Source organism: Alligator sinensis, unplaced genomic scaffold, assembly GCF_000455745.1.
Source record: "Alligator sinensis unplaced genomic scaffold, ASM45574v1 scaffold166_1, whole genome shotgun sequence".
NCBI classification, from domain to species: domain Eukaryota; kingdom Metazoa; phylum Chordata; order Crocodylia; family Alligatoridae; genus Alligator; species Alligator sinensis.
In genome coordinates this window covers 378,732-403,265 of record NW_005842098.1, presented here as the reverse complement: position 1 = coordinate 403,265, position 24,534 = coordinate 378,732, and the positions used below count along the sequence as shown (strand labels likewise).

Here is a 24,534-nt window from a genome sequence, read left to right as displayed (position 1 = left end):
CTTGATAACATAAACATGGAACCATCTCCAAAGTAGATTGTGTGTGTTAATATATATTCATATGTATATTTTGAGTAAAACAGAATGCTATTTTCAAGTCTGCTGGGGTCTTTTGGTTTTAAGTCTGAAGTTGTTAGAGCTGTCATAAATTCCTGCATACTAAAAGTACATGACAAATGTTTACACCTGGGTATATTTACATGGGTAGCTAGTTATTTAGGATGTTTCTCTTTACAAACTATTGTAAAATAGGTTTGATTTGCTGGTGACTCTTAGTGGGAAGAATGTTTGAGAGAAGCGGATCATTTTAAGACTAGTGTATGGAATTAGTGTCTAGTATGAATGAGTTTGTTTTCCAGGATTATTCTTTTCTGTTGGACATAGAGCTCCAAGTATATTTGTAGTTATCCTCTGATCCTGTACAATCCAATTGAAAGTGCTAATAGATCTAAATTGACTTTATTTATGTGGGCATATATATATTATTTTCAGTTGCAAGTTGCACAGCTGTGCATTTTCTTTTGCTCTCATTTTAACCAGGCATCCTATTTCAGATACTAACTTTGGGGTTGACAAGTACAGTAGACAAATACTGCTGGAATGTTTAATCAGTTCTGAAAATGACCATCTACAGCTTGCAACATTAACATCCAGAGTGTTTCATACATTCTTGCAATTTAGAAGTCTTGTAAAGAGGTGAAAGAAGCTTCAAACAGATAAAGGGTATGCTTTCCATTTTTACAACTTTTAAGCAGGTGTTCAACTTCCAAAGAACCCAGTATACTTTTGTGTTGGAGGATAGAAAAAGGGTTTGTTTTTTGGCTTTGCTATGAAGCCCCTGTACTCTTGTTGTGAGACCTCCTTCACAGGCAGTTTTATTTGTATGGCTATCATAGTCCGTATCTATAGAATACAGTGAGATGAATATGGAGGGACTCTCTTAGAAACTGAGATTTTGCTGGCTGATAGAACAGGTGGTTGTGTTTAATAACTGACCTTTGAGATGGTGCAGGTTCCCCTTTAATTCTGGTTTCATTAAAATCCTGTGTAAATATGTACTTTTTTTAAAGAATCACCATTTAGTCTAAAGAACTGCATTATATGGAGGGGAACCCATCATGAAACCTTTCAGCAAGATAGCTATAGGTGATCCAGCTGCATATCCTGTCTAACAAGATCATAAACTGGTGTGATTATATAATTTCTTGGAAACATTTTTTTTCTTAAATTTTAGTCATCTGTTGTGTGGAGGTTTATAGGTGTTTTATTTTGGTGTTTGTGATGGAGATGGGGGGGTTGTTGTGGGGGTGGTTAGTTTGTTTTTGGTGTGGTTTGTTTGTTTGTTTGGGGGTTTTTTTGTGAAGTTAACTTCCATGTTCAAATATATCTGACTTTGTACTGGATAACTAGATTTCCAAAATATTTCTGTAATATTGGAATGATGAATAGTAAAACCTGTAATGGCCTTGAGCAGATTTTCACTTCTTTAGGACTGAAATGAGGCTCCTCTTGAAGAGTATTCCCTAATGTTTGTCAGTTCTATGCATGATTTGGCTCATCTCTGTAGCTGTTAATATGTGACATGGATTAGGAGCTGCCTGGAGTCGGGAAGGATTTGGAGTATGTAATATAAATCCTGAGCCACCGGCTGGTTGCTGGTTCACAGATGTAACGAGGCTGTCTGTCTTCTTGCTTCACATGGTTTTTCTTTTTTTTTTTCTCTTTTCTTTTTTTTTTCTTCTTTTTTAAATACCACTTGTGCTCTGAGAGGCTGCAGTGTTGCAGCATGTGCATTAACTATTTTTTGCCTGTGCAGTAACCATTTTTCTCCTGTGCATGTATTATTTTTTGCAGTGTGGTAAAGAGGGGGAGGTGCTTTGCTGTATAAATGTGCTACCCATTGCTGAGTTGTAACTGAGTGGCTGATCTTGAGTGCATGTTGCAGCCATCTTAATCACATTTGCAGTGCAACTGAGTCAGTGCTGTCTCAAAATGGCTGACGAAGTGTTCTTCATTGCAGCAGTTTAGCCTGACTGTATGCAAATGAGCAAGCCTGCTGGAGTCACATGCTTCAGATTTAGAGGTAAGAAACAGTTCCCTTCTCAAAATAAATAAATAAATAATAATTTCAAACTTTAGAGACAAGAACTAGTTCTCAGGTGAATAGGAATATTTAAAGTTGTTTTTTTGGGGGGGGGGGTTATGTGTGTTTTTCCTTCTTTCCTTTGAACAGGAAATCTGAGCACACTGAGTTAGGTTAAATGTCAGTAACTTTCACAAGCATTGTGGTGGGTGGGGCTGGTAAGGTCAAAGGTCATCTTTGCAGATGTATAAAACCTTGACTTTTCCCAGTTTCAGCTTACTTCAGGCGAGAAGAACCCACAGTTTTTTCTGGCGTTTCCTAGAAGCTTTCTATATTATGCCACTAAATTGAAAATAATGCTACAGAAATCTGTTACTGCAAATTTATAATCGAGAAGTTAAATGAGCATTGCATTCGGTGATCCTATTTTTAACCTGTTTTATTTTTCTCCAACATTTTGCATATTGGAAATCTTAAACCCCACCCCTACGCATGTGGGAAGAACAACATTTATTTACTAGTAAATAGTTTTCTGGTCTCATATTGTGATTGCAAAGCAGTTACCTCCAAATATGGAGCTTACAGAACCATAAAATGAACAGTAGAAATGAAAGAAACGATTTCCTGCTTTGTTTTTATGTAGTTTCATTCAGATCTGAGTGTGGGAGTTTACATGGTTTCACATGGCCTAGCATTCACATCTGTTTGACAGCCATAGACTCGTAGTTGATAAGTATCAGTGTCCGAGGGCTTGGAGGTAAGGGAAGTGACTACACATGCACAAGTAGTGCACTACTTTTTTCATTTAAAAACAGGCATTTTTCTCCCCAGTCAAGCTAATAGTCTTCCCCCTTCTTATTTTTTTCTGCTTGTGACCAGTACTGGCTCTAGATGCCTTGAATTTAACGTGAGTCCTTTAAAAATAAATAATAATAAAAAAAGCCTGATAATAGGAACGTCTTGATGTCCTCCAAGAAGCAGCTCAGAAAGCCCCCCAAAAAGTGAATGTTCAAAACAGAGACATAATGTTCCCTGTCTGAAGATGAACTAAGTACTAAAGATACTATTAAACTTATCTTTTAATAGGCAAATGTTAGGGAAGAATTGAGTCTTTGTCCCTGAATGTGTGCTTTTTATCAGCACATATTCTGTATCTAATTAAGGAAGGTGCACTCTGTGGCTTAAGAAATCTATAAATTTCTGCTTCTGTGAGTGACTTCTAATGTTTCTTGTTGAATTAGTGAAAATTATACAGCTCTGAGAATATAATTCTTCGATAGCGTATAGTGTAGGTTGTGGGTCTCCTAAGAGCTTGAGAGTCATCTTTTTTTTGTGTGCATGTGAAAAAGGCAAATCTCTAAAAATTTAATAAAATAATATCATTTGAGCACAGTCTGATTATTTGCTTGTGTTGAGCAAATGTTTTTCCATAATTAAATGTAGGGCTTTCCAACTGGTGGTCCACAAGCTGTGTCTAGCCCGCAAGGGGTTAATGTGCAGCCCGTAAACTCCTGCCTAGCTGCCATTCTCCCCATTGGCAGTGGTGCTGGCGCTGATGGCAGGCGGCAGTAGCAGGAGTCTTTGGGACAGGACAGCACAGCTGGAGGTGGTCCATTAAGCTTACTGCCCAGGCAGCAGGTGGAGGTTGTCCAGCTGACACAGCAGAAGGGGTGTGGGGACTTGTGCAGGGAGCTAGTGCTGCTCATATGGTAATGACAGGGGGAAGGGCTTTCCCTCACGGCATTGGTGAGGGGGAGTGTGCTTATTCTACTTGTGTGATTGCGGGGGTGGGGGTGGTAACTTGCCTGTGGCAGCAGAAATGGGGGGGGAACTCGTGCAGTGCAAAGGGGGGGGGGGGGGGGGGGGGGAGTCTGGGGTTGTGTTCACAGCAGCATGTAGCCTTACGTGGTAGTAGCAAGGGGAGTTCAGCACAGCAGGGGGCTGCATGTGCTGGGGTCTCCTGAAAGCCTGTACAGCATGAAGTCCCTGCAATGTGTAGTCCAGCGTCCATGAGTGGTGTAGCATGCGGCCCCCAGGCACCTTGAAGTTGGACACCCTTGATTAAATACATGCATTGGTCAAAGGTCCATTCTTCCCCCCCACACACACACACACATTTAAGGAGTTATAAACATATATCATGGGAAGATGGATTCCTGAACTTAGGCAATAATGCAAGTGAAGCTGCTAATATTCTTACTTTGTATTATTATGATTTTGTTTTTGTTCAGTGACCTTGACTGTTTCACTTAAGTCAACATAGGGGTTTTCAGTGGTCTCTCTTTATTGACTAAACGAAAGTTAACATGTTAAAAACTCTTTTTTCAAACATTTGGAAGTTTCAGAATTTGAGGGTGTGTTTTTTCTTTTTTTTTTTTCCCTTTTGACAAGTTAATCTTCATAAACATGTTAGAACTGTGCCTATATAATTTACCAGATTTTGTTTGGTGTATAAACCCTCCCTCTTGCCATAAACCAGTGAGGCTTATTCTTTCCCATCTCCCATGCCAAGGTGCCTTTCTATCTTTCTGTAAAATATACAGGCTGGAATAATCCTAACCCCTAAATCTTTTAAATAAGTCTCTTCAGGGTGGGAGGAGGGGCATATAAACCAGTGTGATCACATTTCTTATTAATGCCAGATAGTAAAAACTCCATATCAAGGTTGGGCGGGGGGTGGAACTTGTATCACTTTATATCTTTTAAAATTGAAATAGCATTCTCCCTTGCAGTAATTGGAGGGGATGAGATTTTTGTGCCTAAAACCACCCAGAATGGGGAGAAGAGTACTAATGAAGAGAGGGAAGGAATAATTTGAGCATGTTCTTATTTTGTGAAATAATCATAAGTTTATAGTCGAGGTATAGCTGTACCATTTTCTGTTATTTTTACAGATAACTCCTTTCTACTTACGTAGCAATGTGAATGTAGGAACATGGTTATCCTAACACACAGAGAAGAGTAAAAGAACCAGTCACCTTACAGTACATGTAAGATGACTGGTTTTTTTTACTCTTCTCTGTGTCAGGATAACTGTGTTACTTAAATTTTTGCACGAAAGGAAAAGTTTTTTATGTCCTTTAGGAGTACTTAAACTAGCCCTACTTTCTCATGTGAGCTGAGTAGATTATGCCCATTTTACAGATGAATGAGAGGCACAAGTTGCCCAGGTCACACAGGAAATCAGTTGTTCTCCTGAGCTGTGTCTTAACCATCAAACTATCCTTCCTCTTCAATCCCTGTTCTCCCTTTTACTTTAGTGTTTGTCCCTTGCTTTGTTTTAGTTTACTTTATTCTTTTATGGGCCATTTTAGAAGCAATAGCTGTTTTGCAAGCTCTTCAGGAAATAACTGGCCCACTGGGGAACCTTTGAAAGACTGCTTGTTTATTTTCTTAAAGTGGCTTTTTGGAATGTTTAAAATCTGTTACATTTTGAAACTGCTACCTTTAACTACCTTTTGATACTGCTATAGAGCACACCTCATTTCGAGTGATCTAAGCTCTTAAGAGTTATTCAGGAAGACTGTATGATAGTATTTCTCTTCCTCTGGCCTTGCTGCCTTACCTTTAATGCCTGCTTAGCAGTGGAAAAAGGAGGCAAAAAGTATTGGTTCACATACAGAGGGACAATTTATTTATTTGCCATCAATTTGATCTGTTATGGCAGTCATTAAGATAGCAGTCTAATGGAACAATATAGGCTTTTTAACTAAAAGCTTGCCATACATTTTCATGGTGAGATAACCAACAGGGCTTTAAATTCTGACTACTTCAACTTGGTTCTGGTACATGCATAACCTTTTTCCTTTAGAGACTTCCTCCACTGTAGATAAACGACTTTGCTGACACAAAGTAAATGTGAAGGACATGCTCAGGATATTTTGATTGCTTATATGTCAGAAAAAATGTAAAGTTCTGAGTGGTGCACCAAACAGTAATTGCCAAAAAATAATGCAGATTGAGTTTTTGCAGCTCATTACAGTAGTGCACTTGAATAATACACAAAGCTGTACTCTGCATTTACATGAGTACTTCATGCTCACTTTTTTCTAAGTCACTCATTTCAAAACCTTACTGTCATTTGGAACTGTTCTAACACAGCTTGGTTATTTTTTTAAAAATGTTCCTTTGAAAACCCAGAATTGTCTCAGTTTCCACAGCTGCATCTTCTCATTTTCAGTAGATGTTTTGGTAGCAAACAATTTCAGGCAGGAATCAAACCCAACTGGAATGGACTGCTGAATTAATGCACTACACCAATATGTGCAAATCACTTCTGAAGTGCTTCCTGTGTGTGTGTGTGTGTGTGTGTGTGTGTGTGTTTGTTTTTTTTTTTTTGCTTTTTTTTAAGGAGTAGAAATAACTCCAGACCTTGCAGAATCATTTTGAATCTAGCATTTAAACATACTACAATCATTCATGTTGTGAATAAACAGTTAAAATGGCCTTGAATTTCTAGCATAATTTTAGTATGATTTCTTAAGGTATCAGTTGATCAGGTGTTAATTTTTATGCATCATTTACTAGCAGCTTTAGACCTTCTTACATTTTTGTTGTGCTCATTTAATAGTGAGTGAAGGTCTACATGTAAATTGAACTGGAAGTGAGTGAAACGTAGCAAATTCAGGTAAGCAGGTGAGGAAGCGTACTATAATTAAGAATTGTTATCTAAACAGGAGGTGAGGGGGCATAGTATTTACGATTCACAAGCTAGCTGCTCTTCAGTTGTTTGAGGCCTGACTTCCTCCTTTATTGGAGGAGGTTCGTAACTGCCCCCTTCACTTGGCACGTGCTGCTGCATATTGAGGTACATGGCCCCTTGCATTTAAGTGTGGTGTTGACAGTTTCCACACTTAAAATCAGTATAGGTTTTTGGCATCTTTCTAAGACTAAAAATTAGAAGTCTGGGGAAGACCAGTCTTGGCCATGTGATTTATGAATAATTGTTGTTTGGTGCTGTAAAGGGGAAGTTTAGTGAAAGTCTGATTTTTAAGAACACCAGTGGGGAATTTTTTCCCCCCCTGGTGCTTTGATAAAACAAAATTTAATCCATTAGATTTGATCTTTATTAGCTATGGGTTTTTTTTTCTAAATATGAGTCGGATGGCTAAAAGAAATCACTTAAACTGATTGTGATCCAGAATAAATGATTTCTAATACTTTTCTTCATAAGCAAGTTAGACTTTCCTAGAAGAGCCTTTCTTCTGTGCATACAAGCAACTGTAGTGACATTTGCAGTTCATGGATGCCCTTTTTTCAGGGTTTGTGTGTTTTGCCTGTGTGGCTGCTATTGCTCCATTGAACAAAATTTAGAAGTTGGAGGGTGGGGGGTTAAATTTGATTTTTAGATTCAAAATGTGGTGTGTATTGAGAGGAGAGTTCTTATCCATCCTACATTAAGAATGCAGAGGTAACCTAAATCTTTTTAGATGTTTGTGCTGTGTATGGATATGCGAACTATAGGCAGGAGGGAGAAACATTTTAGGCTTTTTAGGAATGAAAATAACTGGAGTATGTGAGTGACTAGGTTGCTGTTTAAGTAGGTGTACTTTAAGTTGAATGCTTCTCATATGCAAAAATTAATTTGGAAGCATCTACAAATGATGCTCTGCTGGTTATCATTTGTTACTGTGCCTTTATATGAAAAACACAGGTGTTGGAGCTGCTTTGGGGTTTAACAAGTCCTTTTCTAGCTTCTCCAGTTTACTTTTGCCATGGAAACAGTTCATTGTGCTTTTTAAAACTTAGTTGATATGCTTTTGAATCCTCAGTTGGCTAGCTGTTCCTGTTCTAAACTACCGTCTGCATCTGAAAACCAGCTTAATCGGAACTAGTTGAGCATGTAACCAGATGCAGGGAGGAGTGGAAAACAGCTTAAAACAAGGGAGTGTCCTTGAGTTTGTTGGGAAGGTTCTGGAAGCAGGGTGGTGCCTTTCTAAACACAACAGAAGGAGAGCTGATCTCTTCGGCTGGCTATAAGCTCTGGAGTGGAGTTTCATTAGAGGAGTGGAATTGGGTGTTAGCACAAACTAGCTAGAAAATAAAATAAGGACAGGGAAGTTGCCTTGTTTCCTAATAGCAGCTTTATTGTGTACTGAGAGCCTTGCTAGAAGGCTGGTGATACGTGCACGTGGCTATAGTGCAATTTGCTGTATATAGGAGATGCAGTTTATTCTTAGCAGCATTTGGTGTCCTTTATCTTCAGGCTGTGGATGGGAATTGCAAGGAGGCTGTTTATCTGATGATTCACTCTGCAAATGACAAAAGCGTCATTGGAAGATGCGTAGTGCACAGTACTTAGAAGTGCTAATGAGTACAAATCTGGCTGAAAAGAATATAAATCCCAGGACTTTCTAATACATAAAAGCAAAGTATTACTAGGTCTCTTAGTTAATGGTGGTGATTTAATCTGGCACTCATTCTGGAAAAAGAAGCTTCTTGGCTATACATCAGTTCAGGCTCTCAAACACCACAGTAAAGGGTGCAGGGAAAAAAAAAAAGTGATTTGGATGATTAAAAATTCTCAGATACTTAATGCATTTTCTTTTGAATAAATTGTGTAATGCCAAATTACCTGTAACCAGACCTGAAGCAAAAATATTCTTGTAATGAAAAGAAACTATATAAAATAAAGTTTGTGTTCCTTTTGAGAGGATAAACTGTGGTGCAGTAAGGGAGAGAAGTAGAGCAAAGCTGATTTTTTTTTCTGTATAGGAAGGAACCTGACTTTACCTGCCTGGAGCTGACACGTGCCCCTGTTCTTTCATTCATTTCCTTTTCTTCAGATGGTCCATTAAATGGTGCCATATTGCAATAGCAATAATTTTTCTAGATAGAAAGGCCAACAATACTGCAGTTTTGTTTTTAGTTTCATTTTGGGATTGCACAAAATTCACATGTATTAAGAGCTGCTATAGGCATTAAAACTACAGAAGGGTATTGAAGATCTTTTTTCCTCCCAATTGATATCTGCAAAATGTGGTCCGCTTATTCAAAAGGTAGAGCGAGCTTAATGAAGCGTACATATATTTCATTAAGTTATTAATACAGTTGGGCTCTTCCTGGAGGGAGGGGAAAATGTATGTAATTATTAACCATTTGAAGTTAAAAGGAGGGTGAAATTCAGACTTGTGCCTACCTGTAGCTCTATTATGTGAGGCACTGGAAATGACAGAGCCCACAGCTCCATCTGCTTGATGAAGGGAAAATAAATGGGCCAGACTGCTCACTTGTCAATAGCAGCTGAAAATTGGGTCACTTTTTTTCTGTGAAGCTGATGTATAATTGCCTAGTATTGGTAGGCTCTCGGGTATTGGTTATTGCTCTAGTATTTGAGGCAGGCAATAGTACACAGCTTGAGTAAACTTGCTTCATTCAAATGTTATTTGCATTGCAGCTATGTGCTTATGAAAAACACTTGGAATGAGGTCTTTAGTATTGGCATCCTTCTCACTAGGTGTACCTGAAAAAGTGGAATCTCTTCTTTTGTAGACTGTATTTTAAAGCCCTATTTTCTATCACCATATTAAGCTAATTGTTAACCTTATTGCTGTGACTTGGATCTGGACTGATGCAGCCTAGTTATTTGTTTACTAATATTCTAGAACCAGGAATTGTCTGATTGGGGAGGGGGGGAGGACGGCTTTACTCAGCAATACTCTGCTGCAGTTTAGGCATGTAATGAGGCCCCCTTTATGTAAATTTTACTGGCGCCAGCTAGCTGTAACTGCAGTCTGGCTCAGCTTTGGCAGCAAGTAACATGTGTCATGGACTTTTATGTGGAGTGTGCAAGCATTCTGGTTTCTGGGGTGAAAGAACCAGGTTGATTGATTTGAAAAGGTGCAGAAAGGAACCTGAACATAGATGGGTTCTGACTGTGGAAATACTGAAGAATTCTAGCTTTCTTTTGCTTTTTTTTAACATGCTGCCTTTTCTGCTCTCATAAATTTCTGCTTGTTGGTACCACTGTGTGGTATGTGGGAGGTACTTCACTGCACATAGTTGCTGCAGTGCTAGTAGTTGGCAGCATAGAAAGCAGTACAAAGAGTTCTCTGACTCTGGACACTTTCAGTTGCAATATTCAGTTGGAGACTGTAGCATGCTTGTTTAGTGAGCCGTAGTGATACTAGTGACCTATTTATTCACTTACGTGGGTGAATGGGAGATTTCATTACACTTTACTGAACAGATGTGGACCACTGACAAGTAGTACATTAGCTCAGGCTCTGGCTACCCTATAGTACTGCTGCTTGTGTATAAACAAGCAAGGTGTGTCTCAAGATGGCTGACCTGGAAGTCTTCTTGTAGCTCTTGATATTTATGCAAATGAGCTGCATGCCCGTGGCTTATACAGAGGAGGAAGTTCGTTTTGCATGTGTCGGCCTTTCTTCAGGTAAGAGAACTGAATTTCTTCTGCTGCCTTATTTTTTTGAGGCCTATCAATTTCCTTTTTCTGTTCATTTCCCTGTACCCCCTACTCCCCTTTGGGCACAATGCCAAGAAGCTGAAAAATACTTAATTTATGGAATTAGATGTTATGTTTTTTGGGGGGTGTGGGAAGTAATTTGATTTTTAATAGCAGTATTTTGGGGTTATTCTTCATGTAGGGAGAGTAACTTGCAGTTACCATAAAATATTTTGTTGCAGTTAAAACCGAAGATTTTAAAATATCTTGAATCTTGTTATTTTTTCTCTATTACATTTGGTTCAAGTGTTCATTCTTTTGCTAGCCCATTATTGTGTCTCTACAGTGACACCAACTGATGCACAGAGAGACATACTGTTGTGAGCTTACTTTCCTTTACTGGTGTAGGCTGCAGACGTGCAAGTCTGCTCATGGTATTTTGACTTGTGTCATGTGGGATAACTGCATCATCCTACATCCAAGAACCAAACTGCTTGTGGTTTAAATTTAATTTCCATCACAGCTGACGAAATTGATGTTTAAAATGGTGGACTCTGAACTGCTGTCTGTGTAAATCTGTTGTTAATTTGGGACAATACAAAGTCAAATATATTTAAGTGTTGTGTGCATTTTAAGCAAAAAAAACAAACCCTCAGACCTAGTTGGATATTTTTCATTTTCTATTTTTTCCCCTTCTCTGTGGTATTGACAAAAGTAGCTTGTTCCTGTAAGCCAAACATATTGACACTCGGAAGTATTGCTAATTTTAAAATACTTTCCATTGTCTTTCTTCATATATTGCACTCATACCATCTCTGTGTACTGTATATGTAGGGCAGATGTACTACATTGCCATTTGCCTGACACGAAAGGAAGCCTAAAGGAGGTTTTGAGTTGTCATTGTTGTCATTGTACCGCACATTATATACTTTTAATTTTAGATGGAAGCTGTTCCAGCTTTCTACTGACCAAGAAGTATAGGGTTGTCACCTTGTTATTTCAGAAGTTTTTTTCTGATTGTGGCTGTATGTCCAAGTTCAAAATAAATTAGAATAGTAGATGTGGGAATTCTGCATCCTAAAATTGGGAGCTCTTTAATTGTATACAAAAACCAGTTTCCACAATGAAAGAGAAACAAATTATGTAAAATCCTATCACAGTTTATTGACAAAGCAAAGGTAGCTATTTAGAAATAAAAAAGATTATAACTAATGTGGAAACAAAAGAACTAGTTAACAAACTGGAAGGTATGAAATGTAGGAAACTGATAAGGGAAGCCAAAGACCTTTTGAAAGAAATTAATTTTTTTCAATGCTAAAGCTTGCAAAGTGGGAATTCAACTATACTAGGAACAGAAAATCCTAGTAAAGGTAGTGTAGTAAAGGTAGGTATAAACTCATTACTAGATGGACATGTTAACCTGAAGATTAAGGTGAAAGTATGATACAAAATAAAACTTGTCAAACAAGCCTGACTTCAAGTTTTATCAAATCAAGGAAACCATATAGGGGTGATTATATTTAGATGTGTATAAAATACTTGATTTAATACAAGGTGTTTTTATTTATTCTGTGTATTATTTTTTTTTTTTAAACTAAAGAGCATATTAAATGGATTAAGAACTGGCTAACTAATAGATCTCAAAGTATCTGTTAGTACGTAATCCCTTCTAAATGGCAGGGGAGGTGTGGTGGAGCTCCTCAGTGATTTGTTACAGATCCAACAGTTATTAAACATTTCAGTCCATCAATGTAAATTAATATTAAATTGCTGCACAAATTAAAATTTGCACACAATAAAAAGATTGCCAGATTCGTAACTAAGGAAGATAGAAAAGCTGTACAAGATATGCTAGATCACTTGGTAAACTGATCCATTTCAAGCTGCATACTTTAATGTAGCCAAGCAAAGTTATATGTTGAGGACCAGGCATACAGAAAATACGTAAATTGGGAATTGTACCGTGGAAAAGAGTTACCCTGCAAAGGACTTGGGAATCGCAGCAGGCAAATAAGTGAATGTTAGCTCTCAGGATAGTGGTGTGGGGAAAAGTTGTAGTAAAGTCTTTGGATATATAAACTGGGGGACAGTGAGTAGGAATAGGAGAAATATTTTATCTCTGTATTCTGCTTTGGTGAGCCTGATGTTGGAACTCTGTATCTCATTCTCATGTTTTGAATTCTCCTGCTGTTGTTTGGCTTGTTCTTCAGCCCTCAGTCTATTTTAGTTTACCAAAAAGGTCAATGTGACTTGTTTTTAAGGTGTGTAAATACTTCCCAGAGTTGACAGTGCCAGGCTCCTTGATCTAACATGGAGCCAGTGATGGAAACCTGATTAATTTCAAATTTAGAAATTAGGCATATATTTGTAGAAGTGAAGAATAATTAACTGTTGGAACAAGCAAACAAAGAAATGGTGGATTCTCATCTCCAGTCTTAAGACTTGAGATCTTGCTGAGAGAACTTTCTTGGGCCCAGTGCAAAGATGATAGATAGAATTTAATGGCTGAGTTTTATACAGGAGGTCAGACGAGATGATAATCATTCCTCCTGGGTTTAAACTCTAGGGATACTTGCACGTGCTCGGGAGGTGGGGGAGGGAAGGGGGAGGTGCTTTAATTAGAGTGGCTCTTGAAGCCACTCCAAGAGCCACTCTAATTAAAGTGCCCACAGCATCTTGTGTATCAGTGTCCCCACACTTCAAAATGGAGACAGGGGTACTTTATCTAAAGCTTGTCAAACAAGCTTCAGTTAATGCACCCCTGCTGCCATTTTGAAGTGTGGGGACACAGATACCTGAGACATGGAGACTGGCTGGAGGTTGCCAGTTAGCACACTCGAGCAGACTTGATTAATGTCATTGCAGTGCATTGGAGCAGCCTCCCGGCAGGTGTACAAACATCCCATGAATACCTCATGCAATTCAAGTCATCTCAAATTTTTTAACATATCCAATCACTGTGTTCCAGGAGTCCCTCTCCCTTCCATGTTGGACAACAGTTTTTTTCCTGATCCTACTGATGGTTAAGTAGTTATGGCTATATAAATTATGGCTGCGTTTTTGTAGTCTGATTTGTTTGTTTTGTTTAGTTTTTGTTCCCCCCGCCCCACCCTGTTGCCCTTTCCAGAAGTAGCTACCCTCTTTTTAAGTGCCTAAATTGAGGTAGCAGAGTTCATAAGCCTTGAATAAAATGTCTGATATTGAGGAAAAGCAAGTGTGTGTGACATACCCAAACTAGATAGTAACTAAAAATAGTAAATTACTCTAGACGATTATAGTCGGTGGCTTCATGATTTATGTTTTTCTTTGTATTTTATGGTTGGAAATGTCTAAAAATAGCAGTTTATTTGATGTCTGTCTACTGCTATTTTGTTGTTATCTAGATGATTTAGTTATTAAAAATACTCCTGGCTTTAACAAAGAGTTTAATAATGGGTATTTATTCTGATGGACTTCTGAAAACGCACAATTTTCTTTTGGTTGGAATTTGGCTTGTCAGTTTCCTTGCTGTGTTCACAGTTGACGATAGTAGCCTCAAAGTTCTGATTCTAAATTCACCTGGGAGAGGAAAGGTGCCTGCAGTCATATCAGGCTAAAATGGTAGAGAGGGGATTAAGAAAGCCTTGTTTACTAGCAATGATACTTGATATTCTCTAAGTAGCCTCTGGGTCTAACAGAACTGCCAAGGGTGTTGTGAAGCTGAATCACAAATGATGTGTTCATTTCTCCTTCTACCAGGGAGGCAGTTATTACCCTCATCACCTCATTCTGTTAAATTCCTCCATTTTTATGAGAATTAATTAGTTACGTCTTATCTGGATTCAGCTTTAGCCCATTTAGTCATCCAATTTCTGGTCTTGGAATATATTTGTGTATTCCATTGCTTTTGTCTGTTCCACCACATTTGCTTGGTATGATGTGATGAATACTCCATTCTTTGTTTACTGCCTTTCCTGAGACACCTTTTGAATAGCGAGATGGATGAAACTAATTGCATCATACCTCATGCAGGAGCCCTCTGGGGTAGTGAAACAATTGTCCAATCTTGCCCTATTTTCTAGCAAACAAATCAAAATCACTTAAACTCTATCTGTTGTTATCACCAAGAACTGCAGACATCATAATTAGCTCTTGTGCTTGATATTAAGAAAAGCAGCCCATCAGTCTAGCCTGGGCATTTCATCATCCTCCATTACTGTCAGGAAAATTACCAACCAGAATAACAGGTGTGGTTCCTATTCCAAACCACCTCTAAGACTCAATTGACTGGGCCCAAGGAATCTGATGTTTCCAGAAGTTTGATGAATTGACATGCTAAAACCTCCTCAAAGACTTACCTCAAAAATGGGAGATAGTAGCTTAGGTTGACAGCGGCTGTGGAAGTGTGAAGTGATTTGCTTCTAAAGCAGTCATATAATAAGTTCTTTAAAAAACAGTAGGCATCTTGTTTCTCCTGCTCAAGCTATGGGAGTCACAGTCTCCAGTAGAAGACTGAGTATTCTCTTGCTGGCTTTCATCTGTCAAGGGTATTAGGCCAACTCTGAGGGTGTGAAACAGTGCCTTAGCTTCAACAAGACCTCAGTAAAAGACTGGGTAATACTACTTTCAACGTTAGTTCTTGTTTATACGCATGTATGTAGACACTTCTGTTTAAAACCAGTTTTTCCCTCCCCCCCGTAAAATAGCATAAAACTACCAAGGAAATACTAAATCTGTAATTGATGAAAAACGCTCTGGATTTGCCATGAGACTTAACATTTATTCACCCTGGTATTTGCTAGCCACAGAAATTACAAATTGAAATGCAGCGCACAGAATTTTAAAGTATTTGAAACTGCAATTGGCTCTGGAGATAATCTATTTAGATGAATGGTATTCTTTTATGAAGAACCATTTCTCAGTTGCCATTGGCCTCCCATATCCCATTGGAACAGGTCATTCACTCTTGTGGGAAGGATGTGCTTAAAATTCTCTTCCAATTGTTTCTAAATACTAAATCGAAAGTATGTACAGTGAGCTATGTGAAAAACCATTTTGAACTATTATGTTGGCTCTGGAATCCTCATCTGGTTTAGAATAAACATACTTTTTTTATGGATGTGGAAGTCATGAAGCACTATCAGCCTCCAAGTCTACAATGTCAGCATGCCGAGGAATTTCAACTAGTATGTATGTGCAATACATAAAAGTTAACTTGATCTTGAGAGAGAGCATCAGTTGGATCTAATTTTAGGAATAAAAACTTCCAACAGCTGAGACCAGATTCATAAAACAGATAGTTTGTCCTGATCTGTCTTACCTTATTCTAAACCTGTATGCTTAGCTGGAGACAACAAATGTTCCCCTTGATCTCTCTAATTCTAAGAAGCTTCACTAAATGTTAAGCTGGTGTCTTGTATGGAAGCTGGTGTTGGACAGAATTATTAGCACAGAAGATCTAGTTTATTTTTATGACGCTATCTCTCTCTTTCATTTTTCTTTCTCTAAGAATTAACCACAAGAAATCCTATATTAATCTCTTATTCTAAACTTTACTTGTTGACTTGCCAAAAAATTGAGAAGTTCAGATGTTAATCACTTCTGTCAGACTTTCTATTAACAAAGTTCAAAAGATTTGTGGTAAAACCTCAAAAATATTAAGTATTGTATACCTTCCTCAGTGGAACAACTAATTGCAGTCTTGCTATGCCTAAGAAAAGCCTGGATGCTCAGCTTGATGACCGGCATTTAAAATGTCATCTACTTCTTAGCTATTGGTTGTAATTGGCTACATATTTTGGCATACACTGGAGAGCCACTTCAGATTGTTAAACAGTTCAGATCTTTTGCTTTTGTCTTTTGCATACATGCTAGACTGGTAATGCAGGGATGAATAAAAGATTTTTTTATGAGTAATATCTAGAGCTTTCAGGCCCATTCTGGACAAGAAGTAGATTAATTATTTCATTAATTGAAATACAAATCAAGATTAATTTCCCCCTTCTCCTTTTTTAATCCTGCCAGAAGTCTACAAAGATGATTTCTTTGCCACTAACCTCAAGGGCTTTCATTTATGTCCCCATGCTACTAAGCTCTACCACTGTTACCTACAGTTTGGACTTTCTGAGAGTCCTTTCCACTTGAAGGTGTAGCAATCTTTCCATTTATTCTTTACTAGCAAACTGCCTGTCAAGAATGATGGGGGGCGGGAATGGAGCCCCACATCTGGGGCTCCATTCCCTTGCTCCACATCCACCCTCCCCATTGCTTCTCTGTTTGCCACCCCCCCCCCCCACTGCTCCGTGTCCACCTGGCCTGCATTTGCCTGCCCCCTCCCTGTTTTGGGGGGCATTGGGGCTGGGCAGTAGGAGAGAGGGGTGCTGCCACTGTGATTCCCTCCTTTGCTATCTATTATATAAAAATGTATTATTAATGATAATACCTAAGTGTTGTGCAGTTCTTCACTGGTATATCTCAAAGTAGACCTCAAAATTTTATGAGGTGCAGAGGTGTGCTGATTGGACCAGAATTACTTACTTAAACCAATGGCAGAGCTAGGACTAAAATCCTTTGAGCCAGTGTGCATACTGTTTGAATAAAAGTAAATAATGAGGCAAAATCAGTCATCCTATACTGGAGGAAACTGACTGATTTGGGCAAAATACTGAACTTGGAAATAGTATACTATTTGGATCTCATAATGAATAAGGTCTTCCTCTTACAATGTGTTGGACTAAAATATTACTCCATTAGAATCCTAAACTGTCACCAGTATTTTTTTTTTTTCTGTGGAGTTTGTTCAGCTTCAGAGTACTATAATATTTCTTTCTGGTCTTTCCATCTGCAGAAGAAAAACTTGATAAACTTTGGTTAAAATATTTTGGCAAATGTCATTTGTTCCTTGTTACTTGTGATGGTATTTGGAACATCGTGATTGTCCGCAGCAGAACATTTACAGTTTACCTGTAAGAGGGGATAGGCAAACCATTTTTTCCTCTTGTTCTCCCTTAGCCTAGTTTTTCTTTTTAATTGGTTCTTACATCCAAGTCCAGTTTTCCCATTATTACAGTTGTAACCACATCGTGGAAATTTTGTCTTCTGTGCTTGCCACTTCTTTTCTCTGCAGAAAAAAACTGTAGAGACAGTGAGATTTTGGTTTCCCACCTATCAAAGCATTCAGATAAAGTAATATCTTCGGGTGGAATAGGATAGGTTGTCCTCTCACATCTCAGCTTAAATGCAGGAGAAGTGCCAAGAAGTGAAAACTGCTTCTAGATTGATTGTAGTTCCCAGACTGGCAGACAAGAGGAAATACTATTTTTTTTCCTCTACAAAGGTTATTTCTGAGAAGTGTAGGAAAATTGGTTCCTATTGCAACTTATAATTCTGGAGGTGGGAGGTCTACATTGGGAGAATTACCATATTTGCTTGCATACAACACCCCCAAATAAGGCTTTTTGGAAGGTGGAATGTAGAAATACTTTTTTCCAGAGTTACGGGAAACTGTGTAGCATAAATTCACCTGGAAATGCAGTATCCAGGAAGTTCCTGCTGCCAGCTGCATCACCCAGACTATCTCTTGGGATGGCATGCTTCCTGGATGCTTTGTTTCCAGGACGCCTTACTCTGTCACACAAGCATAGGCCCTAGAACCAGGGGTAGGCAACGTTTCAGGTCAGAGTGCCAAAAAACCCACAATGTCTACCTTGTAAGGTGCCAAAATGCCAGCACACCACAAAAGCCAAAACCAGGACTGGGGGTTGCATGGCAAGATGTACGGCATATTTAAGGCAGTTAATGATCATAAATGTTGCTGTGTCATATCATAAATGTTACAGAAAATACCAGGTTTTCTAAAAATTCTAAATCTGGTGACAACAAATAAAGCTTCATATACTGCCTTTTGTACTTGTACATTCTTTTTTGTTAAGCATGTTGTGATGAGTGGGGAAAGAGGGGAGGCACTGTGGGCAGGCTGATCCAGCCAGGCCCTTAGGAAGGTGGCATTTGGAGGAGAGCAGGGGCTGCCCCAGGGCTCCGCAGACTCAGCAAGCGAGGGTTACCAGCGGCACCCAAGGTGGGGCCCAGCCTGGCCCTCGCAGCTCTGCGGGGATGGGGTGCAGCTGCTCTGCCCGTGAGGGAGCACTGCCTGGCCAAAGGAAGACGCCAGGTTCAGGGGGCTCCCAGCTCAGTCTCTGTGCATGCCAGGCATAATATAAGTGGAGTGGAGCCCCCTGGACAACAGCGGGAACCCCTTGAGCTCTGGGAACCGTCGCCACAGGTGGCACTCGGGGCCGAGCCATCTGGGAGCTTGCAGCACGGTGGCTCTGTCCAGTGCCTGCCCCCGGCCCCTTGAGGGGAGCTGTGCATGGACAAGGCCAGGGGCCAGGCAGGGCCAGGCCCTTGCACTGGGGGCAGCTCTGCATGCACTGTGACCAGTGCACTGGGAGGCTGAGCCTGGAGGCAGAAGTTCTCTGAACCCAGAGTCCTGCCCTGGCCAACGTCCCTTCACAGGCAGGGTGGCGGTGGCCCATCCCTGCGGAGCTGCATGGGCTGGTCCAGGCCTCACCTCAGGTGCTGTTGGGTGCCCCTGCCTGCTCACCTGTCACAGCTTGAGCCCACAGAGCCCTGAGGTAGGTCCCACTTCCCACCCAGCCCCCACCTTCCTAGGAGCCTGGCTGGGCCGGTTTGCCTGCAGCGCCTGCCCCTGTACTACCCAGACCCTGCCCCAACTGTCCAGTGGCAATGCTTGGCACTCCGGTTCTGCCCCAGACTGGTGGGACAGGTCCAGGGCTCACCCACCTGCTGGGAATCTCCAGTGCAGTGGCCCAGCGAAGCACCTGCCTGGGCCCCCGGCTCCCTCCAGGGGCCAGGCTGGGCTGGAGGATGTAGCCTGGGGGCAGGGTCAGCAGAACACAGCCTCCCTTCCTGTGTTCTCCTGTCTCCGTCCCCAGTGCCTGCCATGGTGCTGGCAGCTGTGGCTGCATGGGAGAGCCCAGAGCAGCAACTTTAAATTTTTTTTTTAACCATTTCCTTTCATGCCTCCAGGCATGCCAGGGATAATGTCTCCATGTGCCACAGTTAGCAACCCCTGGTACATGTGCCAATCCCTGCCTTAAACCATTGAAAGGACAGTACCAGAACTGTTAGTTCATTACTATAAGTAGTTCTTTTATATAATCTCCTCTAAATAAAATGTTGTTTCAACATTACAGGCCTCATCAAGATACTACCAGCAGTTCACTTGCTGCTTCAGGGATAAGATACATTGTTCAGCCACAGCTGTGGCTGTGAGAGGGTTAACAAAGGAATCTGCTGCCTTGGCAGCCATCTTGACAGGTGCATGACATGCACAGTGGCTCCAGGCTTGCTTCTTTTCCAGTGAAGAAAACTGCTTCCCTGCTTAAATTTGGGGGGGTCATTTTTGAAGGGAAAAGTGTGTTGTATGTGAGAAAATAAGGTATCTTTACATCTCCAGGTTTAGAAACTTGTAAATTATCCTCAAGACCAATGCTGTTTTAGTAACAAAGTTGTTAATTGTTCTGGCTGTTTGAATTTAATGAATACCATATTATCTCATGACTCTTGTGTAATTGGGCAGCTGTTTTGGTGATTTTTTGCATTAAAGGAAACACTTTTATAGTGCTAATTTAACAATTCTAGAATTTAAACTTTTCTTTCTTCCATTAAAAATTGCTTCGAGTCTATGACCCTAACTTAAAATACTTTTTTAAAAACATGTAAATAAATACTGGTTTGCTTGGACTGCCTTGTCTTGTTTCTCATCCATGCCTATTTTAGCGATGTTAGTTGCAGGGTGGATTTGATTTAAATCACTGGTCATGATGCCTTGATTAAAGCAAGGATGCCTTGATTTTTTTCTGCAAAAAGTGCATGCTTGTTGCTTGATATCCTCTATTCATTTAACCTCTTGAAACTGCACTTTTAAAGAGAGGTAAGGGCTTGAGTCTATGTACACAAGCATGCAGAGAGACAATAGGGCTGATGGGTGGGTAATCATGTGTCTTATCTATCACTTCCATATACTGCTGTTAACAAGGATATTAACGCTGGAGACACAAATCCACAGTTTGAGAACTGAAACCAAGCATCACAGGGCATGTCCACATGTGCACTTACAGGCACCTAAACTTAATGCATCTCAGCCAAAGGCACAATAAGGCGATTTTCTTAAGGTGCACATCTACACGTGACAGGTGCCTTAACACGGCTTACTGGGCCAGTGTGTTTGCAGCCTGTCTTGGGAAGCACCCTGGACAGCCCCCTGCATGCACAGCCACATAGAGGCCTGCAGGCAGGTGCCATGCTGGGAAAGTGGCTGGGGGTGGCGTGAACAATGAGTGCTTTCTTGTCTGGGAAGTGCAGAGAAAGGTGTGGTGCATGCCGAGGGGCCAGAGGGGCTCTCAGTGGCACATGGAGCTGGAACCGCTGGGCTGCAGCCAGAGGTGGCTTGGCTCCAAGTGAGCAGCAGGTACACCTGAGCCTCCAGGCTGTGTCTAGCAACTCAAGGCAGCTGCACCCAGTCCTGGGCCTGGCCGCATGGTACCAAGCTGCCCACTAGTATCCCAAAGCCCACGGCAGTGAAGCCCATCACTGGCCAAGGGGTGTGGGAGCCTCCAGTCCTCCCCCCCATGTTTCTGCCTCCCCAGTGTCAGCTGAGAGCAGGCCAGAGCCAAGCCCATGGGTCCCCACACAGCTGCCAGGCAGCACCAAGAATCAGAAGCAGTGGGTGTTGTTCTCCACAGGGCAGTCATTGGAGCTGAAGCGGTGGTTCTGGCAAGCAGTGGTACCTGTTGGTATACCAACTGACTTAGGACTTCAAGTTGGTTGGCACGCCAACAGGAACTTCTGCTGGAACTGCTGCTCCAGCCTCAGCATCTGCACCTGGAGAACAGCACCCACTGCTGCTGCTTGCTGGTGGTGCCCAGTAGCAGTGCAGGGCCCCACGGGCTCAGCTTCGGCCCATTCAGTCGAAATACACAGCGCTAAGGCTTCTACATATCCCTTAAGGCACATTTAACTATTCGTGCCTAAATTTGATACCTGCTTTATGCAGGTATACAATTGGGCCCCTAATATAGTCCATGACCTGTTGTGACCTATTTATAAAACTTTTCTAAAAAAGGTTGCATGAATATATTGTCTCATAGTATATAATAGAAGTTATAATCCCTATTCTGTGATAGTATCTTTGAGCTTTAACATATCTTAAATTAAAACTATCTTTATATAGGGTTGGTTTTTTTAAAGCATCTTAAAAATATGATTAAATTTAAAAAAATTAAAAAAAAAAATTCTGAAATCATTTTTTATCCACCCTGGTTAGTTGTCCTTAGACTAAACTAGAATGCCAGTACATGTTTTGGAGGAAGTAAATAGTGCCCTTTTAACTCCTGAAAAAAAGTATCTAATTATTAATTTTTGTTAGGTTTCACAGTTCATTTAGAACAAGGCTTTCTAACTAGCAACCCATGGGCCGCATATGACTTGGAAAGGGTTAACATATAGCTCTTGGGCTCCCAGTTCCAAGTGCCACTCATCCCACTACTCTGGCAGCTTCTCCCACTGGAGTTGCTGGGCTTCCCCCTTCCTTCTCTGACTTTTGCTGCCTGACTCCACCCCTGGAAGTGGGACTGAGTGGAACCTGCCACCAAGTAGCTCAGGGACCCTATGTGGCACAATGCAGGGCACCAACATAGTATAGCAGGCTGCCTGCGGAGTGGTAGGAAGGACTCATGTGGCATGGTGTTCAGGGTGGAGGGGTGCTGGAATGACACAGTAGGAGGGTGGAGTGTGACACCTGGCCTGTGTGGCATGCAGCCTGGGAGTTGCACAGTCCATGGTATGGGTTGAACACTCAAAGCTGAACACCTCCTGATTTAGAAAATCATGATGTGCTGCTACTGTTAATGAATGGACTGCAAAATAGCTTACTGAATATTGACAGCCAATTAAAATCACTTCTGTGACGTGAAAATATATATCTTGTATTTTAAGACTGCCTTTTTATTTATTGCAGCCCTACTTGTGGAGGTCATATGCAAAACTAATGAAAATGTGGATGGTTGACAGATTTGAGCTCTTCAGCATGATGCCAGTATTGGAAGAAATTTGAAATCTCTCTTATACTGGTGATGGGGGGGTAGGTGGTCAGCGCAAACAGGAAGTCTAGCAAGAGGTTGCCACACCCAGTCTTCCCGCACATCTGGCTTGCAATGGATTCATCCATGATAGTCATGTCACCCAAGTAACATCTCAGTTCATTAAACCAATCAAGGACTGTTTTTGAATCTCCAGGGTTTGGAAGTTAGTGCCCTCTTGTCACCCCATATCCATGAATATTTCTCAAACAAAACCTAGGAATCTGGGAAGCTTCTTTCTGGTTCCAGTTCAGTATAGCTCTAGAAATCTGAACCTCTTTCTCTTGGGACAAGAAACCTGCTTGAAAGCGTTAACCATAAAACATCCCTGCAAGGGGTGGGGGAAGACTTTAAGATGAAATTTCATTCCTTATGATATAAAAAAGCATGAGAAAGGCATAAGTCGAATAGAATGAGGTAGTTAGCCATGTTCAGCCATGTCTGAAGTCAGGGAGCAGGCAGGGTAGATGCGCATCTTATAGGTTAACTAAGGCCTCATATAGAGCACAAGCTTTTGTGAATTCGAGTTCACTTCAGCAGATTTTGGGAGAGGACAGCATAGAGCAGTGTATAAAGTGGAGTGAGTGATTTAATTGTATTCAGATTGTAGAGCACAGAACCTTTCGTGCTCAATATATTTATCTTATTTAGTTAAGTCTGCAACAGTGTTTAGCAAAGTGGTGATAACTGGGGGGCACCTCTTCTCCCTCCCCCCACTCCCAGTTAAAATTGGATCCAGAAAGAGTGAAATGTACTGTCATGGGGAGCTCCACAGGCCAGATCTAATACTGACAAAACTATCACTTTTCAAGGCATACTTCACTGTCATGGCAAACTAGCGTGTTACAGACCAATGATTCCCAAGAGGTGTGCTGTAAGGTGCGTAAGCCTGCTAGACAAGGATATCTACCTTGTGGCCGATTTTGAGGGATGGATAGTGGCCTTACAGGCTTATGCCCCAGTGCCACTTGCCCTACTGCTCGGAGGCGCCGCCTGCCACTGCCAGGATCTCTAGTCTCCCCCTGCCCTTCGGGGCTCAAAGAACCCAGGGCTTGGTTTGTGAGGGGTGGCAGGAATTGGTATAGCAGGGGTCTGCATGCTGTGTGGCTCCCAGTTGCGCTGAAGTTACGCAGCCTGTAATAGAATTTCCAGCCCATCTGGTAATGTGGACAGAAGGCACAGACAGGCACTGGATTTATCCACTTCCATGTCTAATGTCACTATGTGGCATAGAAAAAGGATGAATAAAATGACACTAAGATGGGGGGGAAGTGGGCACGCTAGAAGGGAGGATTAGGCTGCAATCGGACCTAGACAGGTTACAGGGGTGGGCGGATGAGAACAGGATGGGTTTCAACACTGACAAGTGCAAGGTACTGCACCTGGGGAGGAAGAACCAGCAGCATACCTACAGGCTGGGGAACTCCCTTCTTGTCAGTGCAGAGGCAGAAAAGGATCTTGGAGTCATTATTGATGCCAAAATGAACATGGGCTGACAGTGTGGGGACACGGCCAGGAAGGCCAACCGCACCTTGTCATGCATCCACAGATGCATCTCAAGCAGGTCCAAGCTGCACTTCAGGAGGGATGTGGACAACATGGAGAGGGTCCAGAGGAGGGCCACTTGCATGATCAGGGGGCAGCAGGGCAGGCTCTACGAGGAGAGGCTAAGGAACCTGAACCTGTTCAGCCTCCGCAAGAGAAGGCTGAGGGGGGATCTAGTGGCCGTTTACAAACTGGTCGGGGGGACCAGCAGACATTGGGGGAGTCCCTGTTCCCCTGAGCATTCCCAGGAGTGACAAGAAATAACGGTCACAAGCTGGCAGAGGGTAGATTTAGACTAGATATCAGGAGGTGCTACTTCACTGTCAGGGCGGCTAGGATCTGGAACCAACTTCCAAGCGAAG

The 24,534-nt window shown here is 41.3% G+C and overlaps 1 protein-coding gene across 6 annotated transcripts in view; it reads left to right on the top strand.

The window, feature by feature from the left end:
* Window positions 1–24,534, top strand: part of ATF7IP (activating transcription factor 7 interacting protein) — a 159,032-nt gene that overhangs the window by 19,524 nt on the left and 114,974 nt on the right. The window contains exon 1 of one of the 6 annotated variants that reach the window (XM_025204801.1): window positions 1,830–2,083. The exons of 4 other annotated variants lie outside the window; for them this stretch is intronic. Coding sequence is in view for 1 of the 2 variants with exons in the window: in XM_014520218.2 (XP_014375704.1) it covers window positions 10,456–10,475 (20 nt within the window). In the remaining variant the exon portion in view is untranslated. Of the gene's footprint in view, window positions 1–1,829; window positions 2,084–10,151; window positions 10,476–24,534 lie in introns of those variants that run through there. One more of the 6 variants, XM_014520218.2, reaches the window with a different exon arrangement.